At 36.1% G+C, this 20,411-nt stretch overlaps 1 protein-coding gene across 1 annotated transcript; it reads right to left on the bottom strand.

Moving 5' to 3' along the window:
* Nucleotides 1-3,277: 3,277 nt before the first annotated feature.
* On the bottom strand, nucleotides 3,278-19,327 carry LOC134660783 (pickpocket protein 28-like). The gene is made up of 12 exons (XM_063516572.1): nucleotides 19,126-19,327; nucleotides 17,801-17,897; nucleotides 15,685-15,794; nucleotides 14,420-14,585; nucleotides 13,618-13,778; nucleotides 12,430-12,562; nucleotides 11,604-11,768; nucleotides 9,279-9,390; nucleotides 8,742-8,792; nucleotides 7,223-7,358; nucleotides 5,338-5,444; nucleotides 3,278-3,522 (listed from the first exon to the last, which is right to left on the bottom strand). Exons 1-12 carry the CDS (start codon nucleotides 19,305-19,307, stop codon nucleotides 3,281-3,283), a joined length of 1,662 nt encoding a protein of 553 aa, XP_063372642.1. The 5' UTR covers nucleotides 19,308-19,327; the 3' UTR covers nucleotides 3,278-3,280.
* Nucleotides 19,328-20,411: the final 1,084 nt, after the last annotated feature.

The raw sequence follows: 20,411 nt of genomic DNA, 5'->3' as shown, positions 1-20,411 counted from the left end.
TCACGTGGCCGACCTGTTTTCTCCAAACGGTCTCAATGTTGTCAGAATTATAGGGTACTTACTTCATTTCAAATGATTGCTGTCTTCACTCGATGAAATCTGACTCATTCCCTGTGGGGTAGTCAGAGTAATTACTGCGATGAATACAGGAGCATAAAAGCGAGCTTTGTGTTTTCAAATAACGGTTTAGCTTAAGCTTAACGCCTTTAACCGCCAAACACGGTGTGGAGACGATGCAGGTAGTTATTTATGTTCCGACGGGAAGTTTACAAAACTGCAAAATTACCTTCATTTTTCCAAAATGAAAACTTCCAGTTCTTGTAAAAATTGCCAGAAAATTCAGAAAACTCTTCCAAGCTTTCTATTGTCAAGTTTATCTCATGCCGGAAAATTTATGTCCACCATAAGCATGATCGTCATAACTCATAAGCACCATGTTTACAAAAATAGTTACATGTACATTGCCCCTATTTCACCACGGTGACAGGTGCGACAATTGTCGACATCACTGTTACTGACCTCACAGGCCTCCATAGACTACGGTAACCGCTTACCATCGGACGGGCGGTGTGCTTGTTTGCCACCAACATATTCATTTAAAAAAAACTCGCATTATATCGCCAATAAATAAGTACTTATTTTACGAAGCTAATGACAATTGTCACAAGAAACACGACAATTGTCACGATATTCCGACACAAAAGTCATTTTCTGTCAAGAATTACCGAAAATTCTATTAAATCGTGTGACAATTGTCATCATCATCATCATAAACTTCGAAAGAGAAATACCTGTTTTTTGCCGATGTAATAAAGTTTTTTTTAATAATACAATGATGGTGGCAAACAGGAATACGCCCCCCCCCCCCCCCAATGGTAAGCGGTAACCGTATCTCATGGATGCCTGTGACGTCAGCAACAGTGACAGTTGTCGAATTGTCGCACCTGTCGCCATGGTGAAATAGGGGCGGAGAGAGAGGTGACTCCCCTGAGCAAACTAGTACATAAGCGAAGGTATTTCCACATTTTTGTTTAGGTACAATCTACCGATCTTTGCCCAAAGAATACAACGAGCTAGCCAGACCATGGCCAGACATAATAAACTATGACCGCTTTTGAAGAGTAAACGAAATAGCTAATTTAATTTACGGCCGTGGTAATGCTACGGCAAAGAAACAGAAACTGGGATTAACTCCTGTTTGTTTTTGTTATCATTTGCTTTGAAACTGTTTGTCCTTATTGACATGTAGAAACTTTTCCACGTACATGTAACTGGATCCTTGTGGCTTATTATGTGGATTTGTTTTAACAACGAGCTGGTAACGATCTTATATATGCTTTTGTTCAAACAATTTATTAAGCCAAAATTTAAATTGCATTGGAAGCCATCATTAAATATTTGTACTTCCAGCAAACGTGATTAAAATTAATATTTCGCAGGAATTTCCAATGCAATAATTCTTTGATATATGAAATGCTCGCATTTCTCTTGCAACTTGCAATTAACATCATTTTTCGAGCTATCATTTACAGGGCAGAAGCCTTGACCGATTCAATCGCAATTTTAAATTGATAGAGTATTTCAAACCACGAATAACAAATTAAACCTGATGTATATACCTACCTATAGAGAAATCGATTAAGTACTTCATTATATTCATATCTAATCAATTTATTTTAAGAACAGATTTGGACTAAGCGTCAGACTGCCGTATTCGAACTTCAAGATATTCACAAGAGACGACACGTACTAGATCCATTCTAGATACGTTATAGTTTAGATTTCAACTAGTTCTCTTTTGCAGCGCAATTCGGGCAACCAATGTCACTTTTACGATAGATCGTGTTAGATATCTATTAGATGTGAATTAGATCTCTAAGTAATATCTTGTGGAAATCGTTCAGGAGTATCTCCAGAATCGCGGAAATGTCAAATTTGACAGGTTAGATCTTAAACATATCGTTATCATATCTTGGCGATGTCTAAAAAATATCTAATAGATGTCTATTACAAAATCCGAATCGGGCCCATAGTTTAGTATTAGCCAGCCTATTATGGATAGCTTTATCCATCTTTATCCACATGATAAAATAACTGTCACTGTTTAACACCGTGGGAAAGAAAGTGACGGACACCGTTTTATCACGCTGTCACGTAGACAAGAACGACCATCATATCCGTACAGGTCATCAGATATGTATTTCTATGAAGTTTATTTCGTTCTATGGGCACCAAGCGGAATTGCATTGCAAAATTGAGACAATTTTAATGACATTTCAAACCTTTATGTAACATGTTTTTTTTTATGAAAGTTATTTTATTTCTATTTATTATAATCTAAGCTATGATACCGATACCGCTATAATAAGCGCGTAGTAAATATAGCAGTCATACATTATTAGGAGTGAACGTTCGTAAGTACCGTGAGACTATCTGTGCCGTAATTTTATTATACCATCAACGTTCGTTATATATAACAAGCAGCGTCCGGTACATCGACAATTCGACATTAAAAATTTGGTAACCCATGGGCGTTGTCTGGCCAAAAAACGCAGCTCTCAGCATTACTTTTGATGCAAATGCTTTTTCCTTTACTATGCCATGAATTATTAAAAAAATATAATGAGAGATGTTTACAAAACAACATTTTTAACTATAGTTCGTTTTTATTAGCATTAGAAAGAAGGTAAGCGATCTTGAGATGTCTTTTAATTGAAAAACGCTTTTTAAAAATCAGTAACTATTACTTATGAAAGCATAAGAATATAAATGATCGCATTAGATTAATAATTGTTACATATTTGCCATTATTTATTTTTAAAACGTGCTTTTCAATGAAAAGACACGTCAAGATTGTTTACCTTATTTCTAATGCTAAAAAAACGAACTATAAATTGGAATTACATTAATTTTAAGGTTTAATTTATTTTAAGGTCAGTAATGCCATCCAATCTACCGGCATGCACCTGATGCTATTTCCGCCCGGGTAATTCCAATTAGCTAGTCGAGCGATCTATTACATAATTTTCAATCTTTAGATAAATATATTTCAGGAGGAGGTCGTGTACATTATTTATACATAGTTTTGACACTTAAACTTGTTCGTATCGATATTTTTAGACATGACTATACCATGAAAGAAATTGAAATGTTTTTTTTGTATTATAATATTTTTTTATTATTAGTTATTATAGTTAATTGTAAGCACAGAAAAGATCAGATTATACGGTATACATAAAGCGTACTGATTTTACTGAAAACTTGACGTACTCTTTCTTTTTCAGTACTTTACATTTCCATAACGTCTTTCCGTTTCCCATTCCACTGGTTTTCCAACATAGAAGTCTTTCGTGGCGATAGATGGCTCTCTGCGTTTGCTGGTGTAGTCTTGTTTCAGGTTTTCATTGGACGAAATTGTTTTCAATGCATCATAAGCTATTCTGAAGGTGAAGAATATAATAAGATCAAAACCGGATATTAGTGTGAAGCCGAGCATCAGACTGAGTAGGCCGCCGAACGAAGCTAAAAAAAATATTTTTGTTAAAAAACTTGTAATTTTAAACCTAAGTTACTCCTACTCGTACAGTCAGCAAGACAGATGTTAATGTGAATTGAATACCTATACAATAGCTACTGTGAAACTAGGTGAAATATTTAGATGTTTATAGTGAGTCTTTTTGTCATGTTTCTTTATTACTTTTAAAGTTTTTGTGAAATTACTGGTGCTCTTGGTTACCATATTTGAAATCTTATTAAGATGCTTCTACACAGCAGTTATAAAACGTTATAAGACAATATTTAACAAGGCAACATTGTGTAATATAACACTAGTGTCCAAACTTTGAACAGGAACATGGATTACTTATATAGCCCACCGCGTCACATTTCAATAAAAGTATAATTTCGTAAAAGTTCTAGAAACAATATTTATTTGGCTTTCCCATCACGGAACAATGGTGTTCCGGACCTTTGTGAGACGTGTGCAGAAGCCAACACGTAGCGGTCCTTTTGACACTTCAATGAAATGTAATTCAATGTTTACTTTTAATCAGAACTAATTAATTAATCAACAGTTTCAACCACGATATAATTCCGCGTTCCTTATCATCAATTTAAATACTTCTTTGATAACAACCTTAAATCTTAGCTGTGAAGGTATAATTTTGTTTAACCTCTTGATTATTTCTTATGCATTTTATAATCGGATGATTATAAAATGGCATAAATATTATGAATAGAATCAGGTATTTATTTGCGGATGTCCTAATATGCGAAATGGGTATATCGAGCTAGTCAATCAGTGCTAAAGTAACCCATTATACTCAGGTACTTGTGTATTTTTTGCTTGCAACATTATCATTATTATTCCGCGTATTTCCCCCCCCCCCCACCCCCCTACATTATTGGAACATTTGTTACCGCGACTACCTACTACGTAAATAGGCAATCATACTGACAATCTCCTCGTGTGTGGCAATGAGGAAAGTAGGTATGTTTAGTGACTAAGAATTGATAGGATGACTACGGGCTGCATGGTTGTTGTTTTACGCGTAAAACCAGATCACATGTAAAATAACATTAACATACAGGGTGGTCCAAACATTGACGTCCAAAATTTTTTTTTAGCTTCCTCACATCATGGGCTATCAGAATATACCCAATGTATGTTAGCCGATTTTTGCCGAGCGTAAGGTAAGGTACTCACGAATTCGAGCCAATCGTGCAGTCGCAAATTATACAGTTAATACCTTCCTCAAGAATCACTCTATCGATAGGTGAAAACCGCATAAAAATCCGTTCAGTAGTTTTTGAGGTTATCGCGAACATACAAACACACAAACAGACAGACGCGGCGAGGGACTTCGTTTGTGTATAGTTCGTTTTTTTTAGCATTAGAAATAAGGTAAACAATCTTGATGTGTCTTTTAATTGATAAACACATTTTAAAAATAAGTTACGGCAAATATGTAACAATTATGAATCTAATACGATCATTTATATTCTTCTGCTTTCATAAGTAATAGTTTTTGATTTTTAAAAAGCGTTTTTCAATTAAAAGACGTGAAGATCGCTTACCTTCTTGCAAGTTCTTTCTAATGCTAAAAAAACGAACTATAGTGATGTCGAACAAGTAGCAGAAAAAGGCGCGAAAATCAAATTTTATATGGCAGGTAACCTTCCGCGCCAACATTTTTAAAATTTGCCGTTTTTGTTTACTGCCGAAAATGGCTTGACAGACTATAACTGCTGTGTGAGAGCACCTTTATAATGTTGAAATTGCGAGTATAATATTTATTAAGAAGCATGCAATAAATCTATCGTCAGACGCATACGAACCGAGAATATTCTGCCAGTTTAAATAAACATCTCGCCGGTATCTGGTCGAGACCAAGTCGTTGAAGAACACATTCAGGAGCGAGCGGTTGTCCAAATTGACGTCGTTACTGAAACATAACAGACTCTGTGACCTAAACAATAGGGGTTACACTCACTCCGAAGGCGTGTAATCAACTAAAATGAGCAACTAATTAACACTGCTACGTGTTACCTGTAACATACGTTCATTACTGTACTGTGTCAAGCAATAATGTGAATAATTAGTAGGTATAACGATTCGTTTATACCTACCTAATTATTCACATATAATATAAGGATACTAAATGTTAGCCAGTCTATCAATTGCATAGAAAGCTACTTTGTTAAGAAAGAAAGGCACAACTAATTATTTTTAAAGTTTTTATTTTCCACTAAGTCACGGACAGACTGACGGACGGACAGATAAACAGACAAATAGACGTACATCGAGCTGCGATATTTCTTGGAAACAACATTAACGGGATTCATTCAACTTTAAGGTGACGTTCGGATTCCGACCGCAGTTGTACTACTGCAGCAGTATTAATTGGAACGCGACATTACTACCGACTGCATTACTGCCGCAAATGCCAAAAATCCGGGCAGCTACATCATTTTTAGGGTTCCGTACCCAAAGGGTAAAAACGGGACCCTATTACTAAGACTCCACTGTCCGTCTGTCTATCACCAGGCTGTATCTCATGAACTGTGATAGCTATGTATAACAGTTGAAATTTTCACAGATGATGTATTTCTGTTGCCGCTATAACAACAAATGGAATGGAAGGGGGGTGGGCGAGTTCGACTCTGCTTTTTAGGGTTCCGTAGCCAAATGGCAAAAAACGGAACCCTTATAGATTCGTCATGTCTGTCTGTCTGTCTGTCTGTCCGTCTGTCCGTCTGTCTGTCCGTCCGTATGTCACAGCCACTTTTCTCCGAAACTATAAGAACTATACTGTTGAAACTTGGTAAGTAGATGTATTCTGTGAACCGCATTAAGATTTTCACACAAAAATAGAAAAAAAAACAATAAATTTTTGGGGTTCCCCATACTTCGAATTGAAACTCAAAAATTTTTTTTCATCAAACCCATACGTGTGGGGTATCTATGGATAGGTCTTCAAAAATGATATTGAGGTTTCTAATATCATTTTTTTCTAAACTGAATAGTTTGCGCGAGAGACACTTCCAAAGTGGTAAAATGTGTGTGTCCCCCCCACCCCTGTAACTTCTAAAATAAGAGAATGATAAAACTAAAAAAAAATATGATGTACATTACCATGTAAACTTCCACCGAAAATTGGTTTGAACGAGATCTAGTAAGTAGTTTTTTTTTTAATACGTCATAAATCGCCTAAATACGGAACCCTTCATGGGCGAGTCCGACTCGCACTTGGCCGCTTTTTGATATTTGCGGCAGTGAATGAGTGCACTTTTGGAGCTGGGTGTGCCGAAACTGTAAGAATTCCTAGTTTACTACGGATCCCTAAAAATTAACCATTTCATCAGAAGCAAGTTATGTGTGTATACCTAATAAGTAAGTAATACAACCGTGTGATTTTTTTTTGTTCACTATGTATAGGTACCTACTTATATTTTAAATCACGTAAGTGTTCCGTAACATCAATATTTACGAAATTTAGTTCTATTGTTTATAGAGTTCTAATAATTGATTGAAACAAGTAAATTGCCATGTATAATAAATTGTGTAAATACAAATAAAATGGAGAATAAACTTCGTTGAACATTAGACAATAATGGAATAAGTTTATTCGTCCATTCAACAATTTTTTGTCCTTTGTTCATCGAATCCTTTGACGAGAAATAATAATAGGGTGAACAAGCGGTATTTGTGGGAGTTGCTAACAAAAATGCGATCCCATTCAGTTTGGCTTGCTTTGCCAGCATGCCCAGGGCCACTTCCAAAGGGTAGTCGTAATGCTCGCACTCCGGCAAGCACTGCATCACGTTGTATGGCTCGGGCTCGCTTTCGTTTGTTGACCCTACAATAACAAACATATTTTATTTATACACCTTCAACCATTGTTTGCTGCAGGAGGGTTCATGGGATTATAATGTTTTACTCGGTTATACTAATTGTGTTGTGAATCAACCACATTCACAATAAAATATTCTAAAAATCGTTTAGCCATGTTTTTTGCAATCTTTTTTTTTCACCTATAACTAAGCTGTGGTATACTTACAGTTTACTATGTAATATAAAATATTTATCCACTTTTGTACGAAACGAAATGAATGTGAAGACGTTATAACCTACCTACTCCACAAACTCGTGCGAGAATATTCCCTATAAGTAATAAATGGAGAACGTTCCTGGGAACGGCACATAAACACACATGTCAATGAATACGAATGTAAATTTTAATCGTTTTTAGAGCTCCGTATGTACAAAACTTTGTTCACGGAGCTGTTGAAAGTAGCTTAACTTTGGTTTTTTTTTTCACTTTTTTAGTTACAATAACTCGTTACTTTTTGGCTTCTATTATGCATCTTTCGATATATCTCAATAACTAAAGATTAAATTGCGAGTAATAGTGAACGGTGCAACGGTTTGCGTTTTGGATACATTTTTATAACAGATGGGAGGAGTTTTACATGTGGGATGGGATGGTTGATGGGAGAGATTCGGTTCTATTTTATATGGCTAAATATAAGCCTTATGCCTACTTTTTTGTGTTCTTTGATACTTTATTTTAGCATGCCTACTGAATTCGAATCATAATCCGTATAGGTATGGCGAGCCAAGAAATACAATGATCTTTACAGAACATGCATCAAGTAATGTACCCTACATTACTTCTTAACAACGTCTCGTGATATTTCTTTTTCCCCTTCATAACCTTGTCAAAAGCTGCACTAAAGAAAGAAAAACAGACAAATCGGTGTTAACCAATAGGTACTCCAATAATGAATGAGTTGCTATTGAAGCAGCTAGATCAGCAAAAAATATAGTGAAGGCTCCATAGTTTAATGGAAACAAAACACGCTAGAGATAGGGGAAAAAGAGAAAAAAATTAAGTGAAAATCTTTGTCTTTATAAAACTAAGAGTTGATGATTAATCAATAGTGTAATTTTTTACACTATTATAACCTACCTATATTCAAAATATTCAAATTGAGTAGAGAAGTACCTACCTATATTCAAATTGAGTAGAGAATACCTTAAAAATATGAATATTAATTTTAGAGGTTTTTTAACGAAACCCTTTAAATTACATGTAATTTTTCCAATATTCAATTATATTTTTTTCAATTAGAGAAGACCCCCTTATGCTTAATATGCAATAACCAATGATGACCAACCATGACGATACCTAAAATACGGTTAGCATCTAAAGTCAGTTGCTATATAATAATATACTTACCTATTTTTTCTAAGCAGTCCAAGTCCTTAAAATTACATTTTCGATGATCATCTGAAATCAAAGTAGGATAATCTTCATAGATATACTTAAATATCAGTGTACAATATTAAAGAGGAGGCGTAAAAAACATATCTAATAAAAAAAATTAAAAGTATTAAAACTTACACGAATTATGAACGAAAGTATCATATTTGAAGACATTCGATAGCATATAAAAGTAGGTAAATCTAATAACTCAACAACCTAATAAACATTCCCCTAACAAAAATTAACATATGTAGGAACCGAAAAGTTAAGTAGCATTAGAAGACAATTATTAATTTAATAAAAACACTTAAAATAAAAACTTATAGATAAAAAAATTGGCCTAGTTCGTGGTCGCTAAGGTAGGGTACCCAGAAGACTGCCCGCATTGCCCCGCTGGATGCCAATGCTGATCCGCTGGGCAAAATATTGGTCAGCCCTCTGGTCACCAGAAGCCTATATAAGGCGCTTTGACAGCTCCTCATAGAGGCTACAAAGAAGATAAATTATAACCTGTAGTTGGAAAGTAGAATGGCAAACAATCACACGTTTTCTTTATGTACTGCACCTTCTTGAAAGCCATACAATTATGGTAAGAGTAGTGGCGGAACTGGCTAATTTGAAGCTGAAACAAGTCAAATTCTTTTGAGCACATATCATATCAAAGTTATATAATTGAATAAAGGTAGCACTGAAAGCTTTTAGCAATTGTTACCTACATAAACGCAACCGCTCTTAGTAATTTCGGTGTCATGTAAATACATGACAATTAAAAAATTAAATTAACAGGGTATTTTTATGGTTTGCCATACCCTAAACTAAAAGGTGAATATATAATACTCATATACATATAATTGCGGCATATTGTTGATAATTTTAACAAACCGCGTGCGTGTATACAGCAAAAGGATTGAAGATAGGTACATATTATATTTTAGTTATTAATTTGTAGCTTTAAGTTACCTACGTACCTATACATATAATTTCTTGTAAAGATGTGTATGTAAGAAAAATATTTTTGACAACGTATTTTGAGTGACTCTGTAATACAAGTCATAGTAAACAACTAAAACTACTTTTACTATGATATTATATATATAATATAATATAATATTATATATAATATTATATATATATATATTATATTATATATATATATATATATATATATATGAATATATGTGTATGTGTGACATTATCTAACAGCTGTATACTTCGCAATTTCGGAGCTGGTCCCATTAGGTCCTTGACCGATCCGTAGACCGACCGATTCTCCACATATAGTTTACCTGTGAATTTACCTACACTTTTTGTAGAATACATTTTTTGATAGTGAAACTCAGTCAGTAATAATGTTTCCATACCATTTGCAAGATATAATTTTGAAATAAATAATGTCACCACTATGGCGTCTCATTGTTAAAGAAACACACAAGATCTATACAAAGATCACTATCTTCTATAATAGCAAGGTAATCCAGTCAATGGAATTCCAATTTAAAAAGGTACAAGTTTCATAATATTTGTTTAGGAGTTGTACTTCTTTTCATTAGAATCAATTAGTATCGGTTGATTTGAGCAGATAGCGGGGTTGATTTTTAAATAGATTAATATCTACATAGGTATATTTAAAGTGCGTCATAGTACTTATTCATAATCGTCAATTGATATCAGATCTTGATATTGCTAAAGTAAAAAAAAAATTGTCTGCGGTAAACGGAACGAAGAAGATAAAGTACCATAACGTACTACCATATGTGCCGTTATCTATGAAAAGGGACCTTATTGTCGATGGCGGTTACGCCATTATTAACGATGCTCCGATATAAATACAATGCCGCGCGACGCTGTGCGGCGTAAGCGCCATCTACAATAAGGTCCCTTTTCATAGACAATGCCCCATATTATGTGTGTTTTTATATCGATCCATAAATAAAAATAAAATAAAAATAAAAAAGCCTTTTATTTCTCACGAATATAAAATATACAGTCACATAACATAGTATTAATTATCACATAAAGACATGCTTCGTAGAAAGTCACAGTACATTTCTATAGGTCCCTATTCTATGATGCATTTTTTTTTTGATAATTACTCATTAAGTTTAATACATTTAATTAAATTGAATATTTTCATGTCATTTCATACTAGAATAATAATATAATAATATATATTATAATATATTATGTATATAATATATTATATCGATATTATATAATATGTAATATAATATAATATTATATAATAATATAATATCGATCCATACCCAGCCAAATTTAAACCACTAAGCAAAAAAAAAAACAAAAAAGAAGTAGGTACTTACATTACAATATCTGCTCAACGTTATCACCTTACAATTAGTAACAAAGTTTCCTAATTCTAACGTTAATTGGTAACAAAAATGGGCTACCACAATAAACCCTACATTTAAATAATAAAACCTTTTATCTTTCTAGACGTAATGAGACTAATGAGTTCGAAAGTCGCAATATTTAGGACAGGCATGCGTCCCGCCGGACATAACACGGCGTGCATTTTAAATACTTCAGAGGCCAATTTTAACGTACACTGACATCAGAAAATCAGAATGATATCTAATTGATGTCATTTAATTATCGTGCGTCACGCTCGCGCCAATACATGGACAGTCAAGGTATTACATATCAACACAGACAAAGTGCCAAAAAAATGTAGGTAGGTACACAAATAAGGTCGTGTATTCATATTTTTGGCATACTTTGACTGTACGGAGAAGTACTAGCGAAACGCACGATAACTAAATGACATAATTTAGATATCAGTTTACGTTCGAATTGGCCTGTCGCTAAACTAATTACCTCGTCGTTGTAGTAGCACTGCCGTCGTTCCGGCAGGAAGGACTTGATGCCAGGCGTGGCGTATGTGCGTTCGGGCGATAGCGATATCAGCACCTCCGTGGATGGGTTGACCATGCGCGCCTGCGAGTCCAGGTCCGGCAAGTTGTACGAGTCATCTATTAACACCTGCGGCGGTAGCAGTCGCATTTTTATCGCACCATGCGTCACGTTCTAACAAGTATGTCAGTGCGAAAGTGACGGGCATAGTGACAGGCGATAAAAATGGAACCATGCTGCGTCCGCTGGACATAACGTCACTCTTGAAAACATGTCCATGTTTTCGATTTATGAAAAATATTTCCTACGTAGAGTTTTATCAAGTTTTATAAAAAAGCTATATCAAGTTGAGATTACCAGTAGTTATCAATTTAGGAACATACCTATAGTACCTATCTACATTTGCGAGTAACATGATTTGCTGTAAAATAGGTAAATATTTACGCCACCTAGTTGACACTTATTCAAAGGCAATGCGAAGGTGCTTAATAATCAGATTAGATCTTATAATCGGATTGTAGCATTGATATTATTGTAACGTATTTAACTTCCTCGTCTAAAGTGATAAACAATACTGGACGATTACAATATTGACAACGGTTCTATTTAGATCAAAGCCAGATATAGGATTTATTTCGGTTTAGTTATTATAGTTTTCAGGGTTCCGTACCTCAAAAGCTTAAACGGAAAACATTATAGGATAAGTCGTGTGCCTGTCTGTTCGTGTGTCACAGGCAATTCGCTAGTGAGCGGGGTATGGTGACTATGACTACAGACACAGTACACGCACCAGCGCGCCCTGCGAGGCTACCGCGGAGCTGTAGTAGTCGTCAGGCGCGGTGTTGATGAGCACGGTGAGTGCGGTCTGGTAGCCGCAAGAGGCCACGCGGCGTGGCGCCACCTGCTTGCCCAACTCGTTGGTCCTGTTCACAGAATAATTATACGCTGCAAAGATAATTTTCTCAAAAATGGACGGCAAAGTCGACGTTGCCGGTTAAAAAATAGTTCGCGAAGTGCGTAGTTTATGGTCATTCAAAAAATTAAAAAGTTAAAAACATTGCAGTCTCGATTTCGGGACTGCAATGTCGCATACAAATTCCATTATTTAACGAGTTCCAAACTTTTTAAAACTTTAAATGGCCATATCAAATGAAGGCATAGGTCCCTTAAACAGCCAAACAGATGATCAGCACTTATTATTATAAAGCCTATAACAGACTATCGCACCGCACCGCGACCTTGGAGCGTCGCACCCATAAGTGAGAGCGAGAAACAGATATCTCTTTCTCGCTCTCACTTATGGGTGCGACACTCCAAGGTCGCGGTGCAGTGCGATAGTCTGTTACAGGCTTAATGTTAGTACCGCGACTATTTAAGTGTCTCAAATAGGTTGGCGTATTTTCAATAGAAAAATACACTTCTTTTATTTTTTTAAAGGCGGCAAGCAAATTTTTTAATAGTTGTATTTTTTTCTCTGAAAATTAGAACGTTGCTTCTGTAAGTTCTGTAAAATATTTCTATTTCTTGCACCATTTTTGAGAAAAGCACTATATATGACTCGGCTGGAAGGCTACTTGCTGGCTTCGGATTCAATTAAACGGACTCCCAAGGTCGTCCGTTTAAAACGAATCCTCAGCCTGCAAGTAGCTACTTCCGAACCTCGACAATAATGTACTAAATCGCAATGGTAAACTGAAAGCCAGCGCTGTGACAGCTAGTCTGTAATACAGCAAATGCTGAGTCCATTCCTTTTGTCACACCATTGTTATAGATAGACTTAAGAAACTATGCTATGTTATTTGTTGCTGTTCTACATGTCTATTGTTTGTTTTTCCTTGATCGTTTTTGTATTCTTGTATGTGTGTGGCAATAAACAATTTTTATTCTTTTTTTTTTATTCTTATTCTTAAACTGGCTGGCCGCTCGGTAAAACGAATTCAGAGAATTTTCAAGTAATTTTGACCACGTTTATACTTACGCATGCAATGTGTTGAGAGAGACGTTGACCGCGAAGTAGTTGAACGCGCAGCACAGGTTGAGCTGCGTGAACACCTGCTGGAAGAGCATCTCGCAGCGGTACACGGTGTTCTTCCACATGCAGCGCTGTACCAACTGGCCGCACGATGACACTGGCGACATCTGGGAACGTGAACATGGACGCTAAAAGTCTTGTTCACTATGTAATGCATATAACGCGCCATTTTCAATTGTTTTAACTGTGATGTGAGATATGACTGATTGTGGCACAAGGAAATCGACGAAATCGTTCACATTTGCTGTTGTTAATCGCACTTAGTATTAAAAACGCATTTGGTATGAATTTTTGGTATGTATGTCTAAAATCGGTTACCTACGTGTAGCATTATGTAGCACACACACAGAAGAACCTAATTAGTATTTACGATCCTGTTCGGGGTGTCAAGAGTCCTAAAAACGGAGGCAGCTGAAGCTTATAAATGTTCTACCTATATATTATTTTCTAGAGGTAAAAGTAATATAGGAACTTATATAACTTATAAGTATATTGATAATTAAGTCTGTGTACGAAACTCTTCGAGCCCGAGAACGTCTAAAGTGCTTCTCATCAGAATTTTATTGAGTAAACAAATGTTTACCGGCGTGTATTTAATGAGATTACATTACAAAACGTAAGTACTTTTATGGAATAAGTTACTTACATTTTCATGGTTCTTCCTTGTAATTTATATTTTACGGAAAAAAATACAGTAAATATTTTTCCTAATAATTAACTCAAAATATGAACAAATTAAACGACTTACACTTGCAAAAAGTGTTTCCATTGTGATTTTATTGAGATCTAGCACATCTTGCAGCTTGCTCAACATCAATTTTTGTGTGTCGTTGGCTTGAAACGAGGAATGGAGCAAGGGAGCCCAGCGAAGGTACTCGAATACATTATCCGCGGTGATGTTCGGAGGAAGGGTCCTGAAATATAGGCAAGGAAACGAATACCGTCTATCGGCCCAATTCGAAAAATGCTTATAAGATGTCACGGCGATACGATACTGATCTGTCAGTGTGAAAAGTGACGTTTTTGGTGGAAGAAATGTCACTTTTGACACTGACAGATCGGCATCATATCGCTGTGATATCTTATAAGCAATGTTCGAATTACACCGTACCTATAGAAGGGTCGTGACTCGTGACTAGGCACCTTTCCAATATTTATCGCCCGTGACACCGTTAAGTATTAATAACTGCGCCGTTAAGTATTAATAATTGGGTTTTCCTATTGTTTTTAAAGAGTTGGGTATTTTATTATAAATTTTGATGATAACGCTGTAGTAGGGACCTTTCTGATAGATGTCAAGGACAGATTCCGGAAGAATTCGATTGTATTTACGTCGTTCCCTTTTATTATATTTGAATACTTAGATGTGGATAATTTTTCACAAACGTTACAACCTGCAAAATGTAGGGAAGTGTTAAAACTTTTAGTGAAGAGAGGCCTACAACTTTCAGTTTGGGGTATTGACGTATATCTTAGACGGGCCTTACGTGAACTAAAAATGGTAATAATTCAGCGGTTATCACTCACGAATTACAGCCAATCGTGCAGTCTAACGCATCTAGTTGCGACCTATCGCGCGCGTGATGTGAACTCATCAACCAATCGCATTGTAGCTTTGTAGCGGTGTCACACATTTAATTGTACTGGCCCCATTCATGCCCCATTCTTACTGCCCGTGGCCAGTCCTGAGATATACGTCAATGGTTTGGGATATCTTGGCTATTAGAGTCTGTTCGGAAAGAGAAGAGTCGTGGAATATATTGGGCGCCATACATTCCACGGCTCTTCTCTTTCCGCACAGACTCTAATGTGGATGCACTTTTTTTGTAGTATAAAGAGGACAATTGCGTTTGTGCTGTTGCCCCACAGTGTGACACCACATCGCAACCATAGATAATAAAAGCGTTTAGGTCTCCTCGTCTGGTTAACTACTTCTGCGTATAAGTAGAAACATGATTGATTCTCCCCCTTAACCTTCCCATAACACGTTATTGCCTAACTACAGATACCGACACATTTGCGGCGAACTCCTTTGCCGCTCTCCGAGAAATGGTATTCAAATCGCAAATAGTGACAGCTGGAAATGGCACGTCCCAGACGGGACCGTGAGTGCTCTCGATCACCTGCAACAGCAATATATCAAATATATCTTTAAGTCTATTAGCTTAGGACACATTCATATACCTATAGCACTGTAGGTGTAAGGGTAATCCATCAGATCGATTGCTCGCGTTTCTATGAGAGCTGGGGGCCTAGCCAAGGCGACAATCGTCGACAAACCCTAAACGAAAAGAAAAAATGTATCGGGATGACAGATGCTACGAACTCAGTGACTATATGTTTATTAATGTTACTAGGCCCTCTGTATTGACTGATTTCGATGGGTCGATTTTTCTCGAGCACGCTTACTCGTACCACGCTTGTGGTGGATGATTTCCCCAAAGAGGATTACCGTACGGACCATGGTATAATAATATACTTCGCCTGGTACTCTCTTCCGAGATTCGCGAATGACCTAACTGTCACTTGCCTACGTCATCATGCTGTTTACAGGTTCTCAAACTTTAAAATGTGGGAGAATTTTAACCAACGGTGAAAATTATTTTAACGGCATTAATTTTAAGTTATTCATGTAGAAACATAGTAAAATAAAACAAATCTATACTGCACTTTTCACTCCTACTCTTACAGTTCCGAATAGAGCAGCCAACCATTTTCGTAACAAAACATTAATTACCAAGCTTACGACGTGAAAAGTTTGGAAAACACTACGACTGCTGACACTGAGCGAGAAGGAAATAACAATTAACACGCGTTCGACAAGGACGGTCGGTCAGGGACAAAATGGCGGATTGTCAAATGTGACAGCGCTATCCTGAGTTGCCAGTAGTGTAAAGAGAATTACCCGAACGTCTGAAATTTCTTTCGTGAATCGGAAGATATTGCTAACTAATAATTAAAAATGACGTGTTATTGTAAAATTTAAGATAAAATACATATAAATGAAAATTATTAAATTATAAAGAAATAAATTAACTTATTAACCATAGATATAATGTACCCATGTAACATGTTATGTTGAAATAAAGTGGCAATGTTATTGTGACGTAGGCAAGTGACACTCTGGGAAGAGAAGACCATGTTTTATTAGACCATGGTACGGACTAAGGACCGAATGTAAATGTCCGTAGTCCGAACATTTAAAAATTCACGCACACGCACGCACGCGTGTTATTTTAGAGTTTTTAGACTTGATAGCGCATACAGCGCACAATCTCCATGCAACTATAGGGTGCGATTTCGCGTGAGTTTCGCGACCCATTTGCTAGATTTCAGGCCCATTTTCCGAACGCACCTATATAATATCCTCCGCCGAGCTGATTGATACGGCCATATTCGAACTTTAAGATACGTCAAATACTAGAGATTGAAACGATATGGAATGGATATGTCAGTGTCAAACAAGTGTCAAAAGTGACGTTTCTTCAAACAATCGCGTCACTTTTGACACTTGTTTGACACTGACATATATCCAATCCATATCGTTTCAATCTCTAGTATTTGACGTATCTTAAAGTTCGAATACTTATGGGCGTTTGTCGCGGCCGCGGCAGTCTGTCACGGATTATGCACCATTGCCCAATGTTTGCGTATGAAGTCAAATTATGCTGATTCGTTTTTTTTTATATATTTGCTGGTCTCTTGAATAATGTATAGTTAATTAAGTAAATTAATTGAACATTATTCTATAGTTCGTTTTTTTAGCATTAGAAAGAACTTGAAAGAAGGTAAGCGATTTTGACATGTCTTTTAATTGAAAAACACTTTTTTTTTTAATTAATAACTATTACTTATGAAAGCAGAAGACTATAAAAGATCGTATTAGATTCATAATTGTTACATATTTACCGTAACTTATTTTTAAAATGTGTTTTTCAATTAAAAGACACATCAAGATTGTTTACCTTATTTCTAATGCTAAAAAAAAACGAAATATAGATAAGTTGCATCAAATTGAAATATTTGGGGTCTATTATTTTATTACTGCCATGACAATGTTCTGCCTTCCTTTTTCTTAAGAAATGTTCAAGCTGACTTCGCCATTTAATCATAATAATAAATGAATTACCGTGACGATGGGGTTCCGAGCGTACCAACGATAGGCGGTGACGACAAAATACGCCGCAACGCCGACGCTCAAAACCACCGCCAGCGCCCACAGGCTCCTACAGAACATCACCTTAATTAATGATCACCTTAATCAAAATATATATTGCATCGAAATATTTTATTTAGCTTCGTATGACAACCGACAGCAACTTCTTACGATAGTTTTTAAGTAACAATATATTTAAAAACCCCTTCTTAAATATTACACGCCACAGGCAGTTTTATAGTTTTAAGTAGTAATAATTAAACGCTAAGACATACCGTAAAATGGGGTGAGTAGGGTTCGCGAGGAGAGTTGGGTTATGAATGGGGAGAGAAGGGATGAAAGGGGGTGAGATAGGATTTTAAGGCTACTGCTACAAAAATAATGTATTCCAATTTAAAATGGAACTATAGTAATACTCATAATAAAAAAAATCGATCCTACAATCTTCCAAAATCACCTTTGTATGAAATCCCATCTCACCCCAATTACGAGGGACTACGGGGTGAGGTGGGATTTCCTGTTTATCGTCAAAGTTATGAAATGGAACTACCCAAAATAAAATAAAACTAAAATACAAACGTCCGGAACACTTATTATATACACCATTCAGTTTGCATATGTAAAAATAAAATGTTATCGAGGTTTGGATGTCAGTTTTGCCCCTACTCACCCCATTTTACGGTACTTATTTTTTGGTCCAGTACAACCCTAGTTACAGACGCCGCGCCGATAACTCCATCAAGGCAGGACATCCGATCAAATTTAGATACCTTAACTGCCGTGGCCGTAGAGAAATAAGTAAGCATAGAGTGCTCACTCCATACAAACCGAGCTTTGTGAAAACTTATTTAAGTATGATAAAAAAGCTTAATAAGTATTAAGTTTTAAACTTATTAGCAATACGTTTTAACTATTTCCCGGCCCAATATAATTAAGTAAGAAAACTCATGTACGGAGTGAGCACTCTATACGCTTACTTATTTCTCTATGCCGTGGCGGAGGTTGCATTACTGTGAAGTTAAATTGCTTTATATGTTAACTATTTCTAACGCTCTGTTTAACTCTGTTAGGATGTACATTTTTAGTTTTTGTTTTTCAAAAGATCGAAATAAAAAATAACAATGTCAAATGAATGGAATATTAACAATTCACGACTAACTAAAAACCAAACTTTATACGTCGAAGTACACACGTACGAATTATGAAGAATTACCTACTTCCTAGCGTGTACAAAAAATGAAAATTTAGCATTTTAGTTTTTCATCAAGGTACTCGTAAAGCAAAAAAATTAAACATACCTTTCCGGCAAATTAATATCCTCCATAACAATATACTTGTAGCCGTGCAAATCTGTTCTGTTGCAAAACTCAATGAATTTGCTAGCTAGGAATCCCCTTTTCGGTGGTTTTTCAAACCAATGGTTCTCATTCACGGATCCTTTAGCTTTCAGTCCCGTGTCCCCGCCGCCATAGCGCACCATGGTTACACCGAAGCTTAAATGAAGTGTTGAATAATTTTACGGTTGACTCACTTGTTTTAAGTCACTCGCCATTTTCGGAGAGCCTAAAGTATACCGAATAAAAAAATAGACTTTAGGTCTCCTTTCTCAAGCACTAACAGTGCGAGCAGCGTTAGGCTAGGCGCTCCGAAACATGTCGCGCGAGTGAATTAAAACAAGTGACTCTAAACCGTAAAATTATTCAATGTATGTATGTCTAACAGTTTAAATTAGATTAAATGAAGTGCTTTACTCACTTTGTTTCTAAAATTACAAAACTACTGAGTAACTTGAGTCAATTAATATGGTAAGTTCTACACAATAAAGAGAGTTTAGATATGTGAATAAGTTAAACCCATGAATTTAGTACAGACGGAAATATTGCAGGTCGCGTGCACGTCTATTGCGGGCTTAAGTGACGAATGGTCGTGAAACGTCAACTATTGAACACACGAGCCAGTAATTATAAGCATAGATCACCAAATTAGATATGCAAGCTTCAAACAAATGTCGTTTAGGCCCTGGGCACACTAAAGCGTTTGGCGACAATAAATTATCTAGGCCGTTTCCCGCTAACAGACGACCGGACACGCGTACCTATTATGCACAGTTATGAATTAGCCTGATTATTATGTATAAAGTACTGATTATGATAGGATAGGATAGGTAACGCACCCTCTAAAAATGGTAATTCGGCCCTCGTGAAAATTTATGACCAATACCTACCTATAGCATACCTAAATAAAAGAAGGGATAAGTCGGACATGAATATACTTTTATTTTATTAAGCATATAAAGTGTCCCACTCCTGGGCAAAGGCCTCCTGTCTAGACTACTTGCCTACTTTTAATTAAAATACCGTATTAAAAATGTTGTTAACGGCCTCCTAGCCTAGTCGGTAATGACCGTGCTTACGAATTAGGTCCCGGGTTCGAATCCCGGTAAGGGCATGTATTTGTGTGTTTATCATGAGTTTCTGAGTTATAGACATAAATAAATAACGTATATGATATGGATGTTATCTATGTATCTAAGTATGTATGTATATCTTCATCGCCTATAGTACCCGTAGTAGCTGGTGCAACT

This window comes from Cydia amplana, chromosome Z (genome assembly GCF_948474715.1).
Source record: "Cydia amplana chromosome Z, ilCydAmpl1.1, whole genome shotgun sequence".
NCBI lineage: Eukaryota > Metazoa > Arthropoda > Insecta > Lepidoptera > Tortricidae > Cydia > Cydia amplana.
The sequence above is the reverse complement of the archived record's forward strand: the minus strand, read 5'-3'. Positions and strand labels throughout refer to the sequence as shown.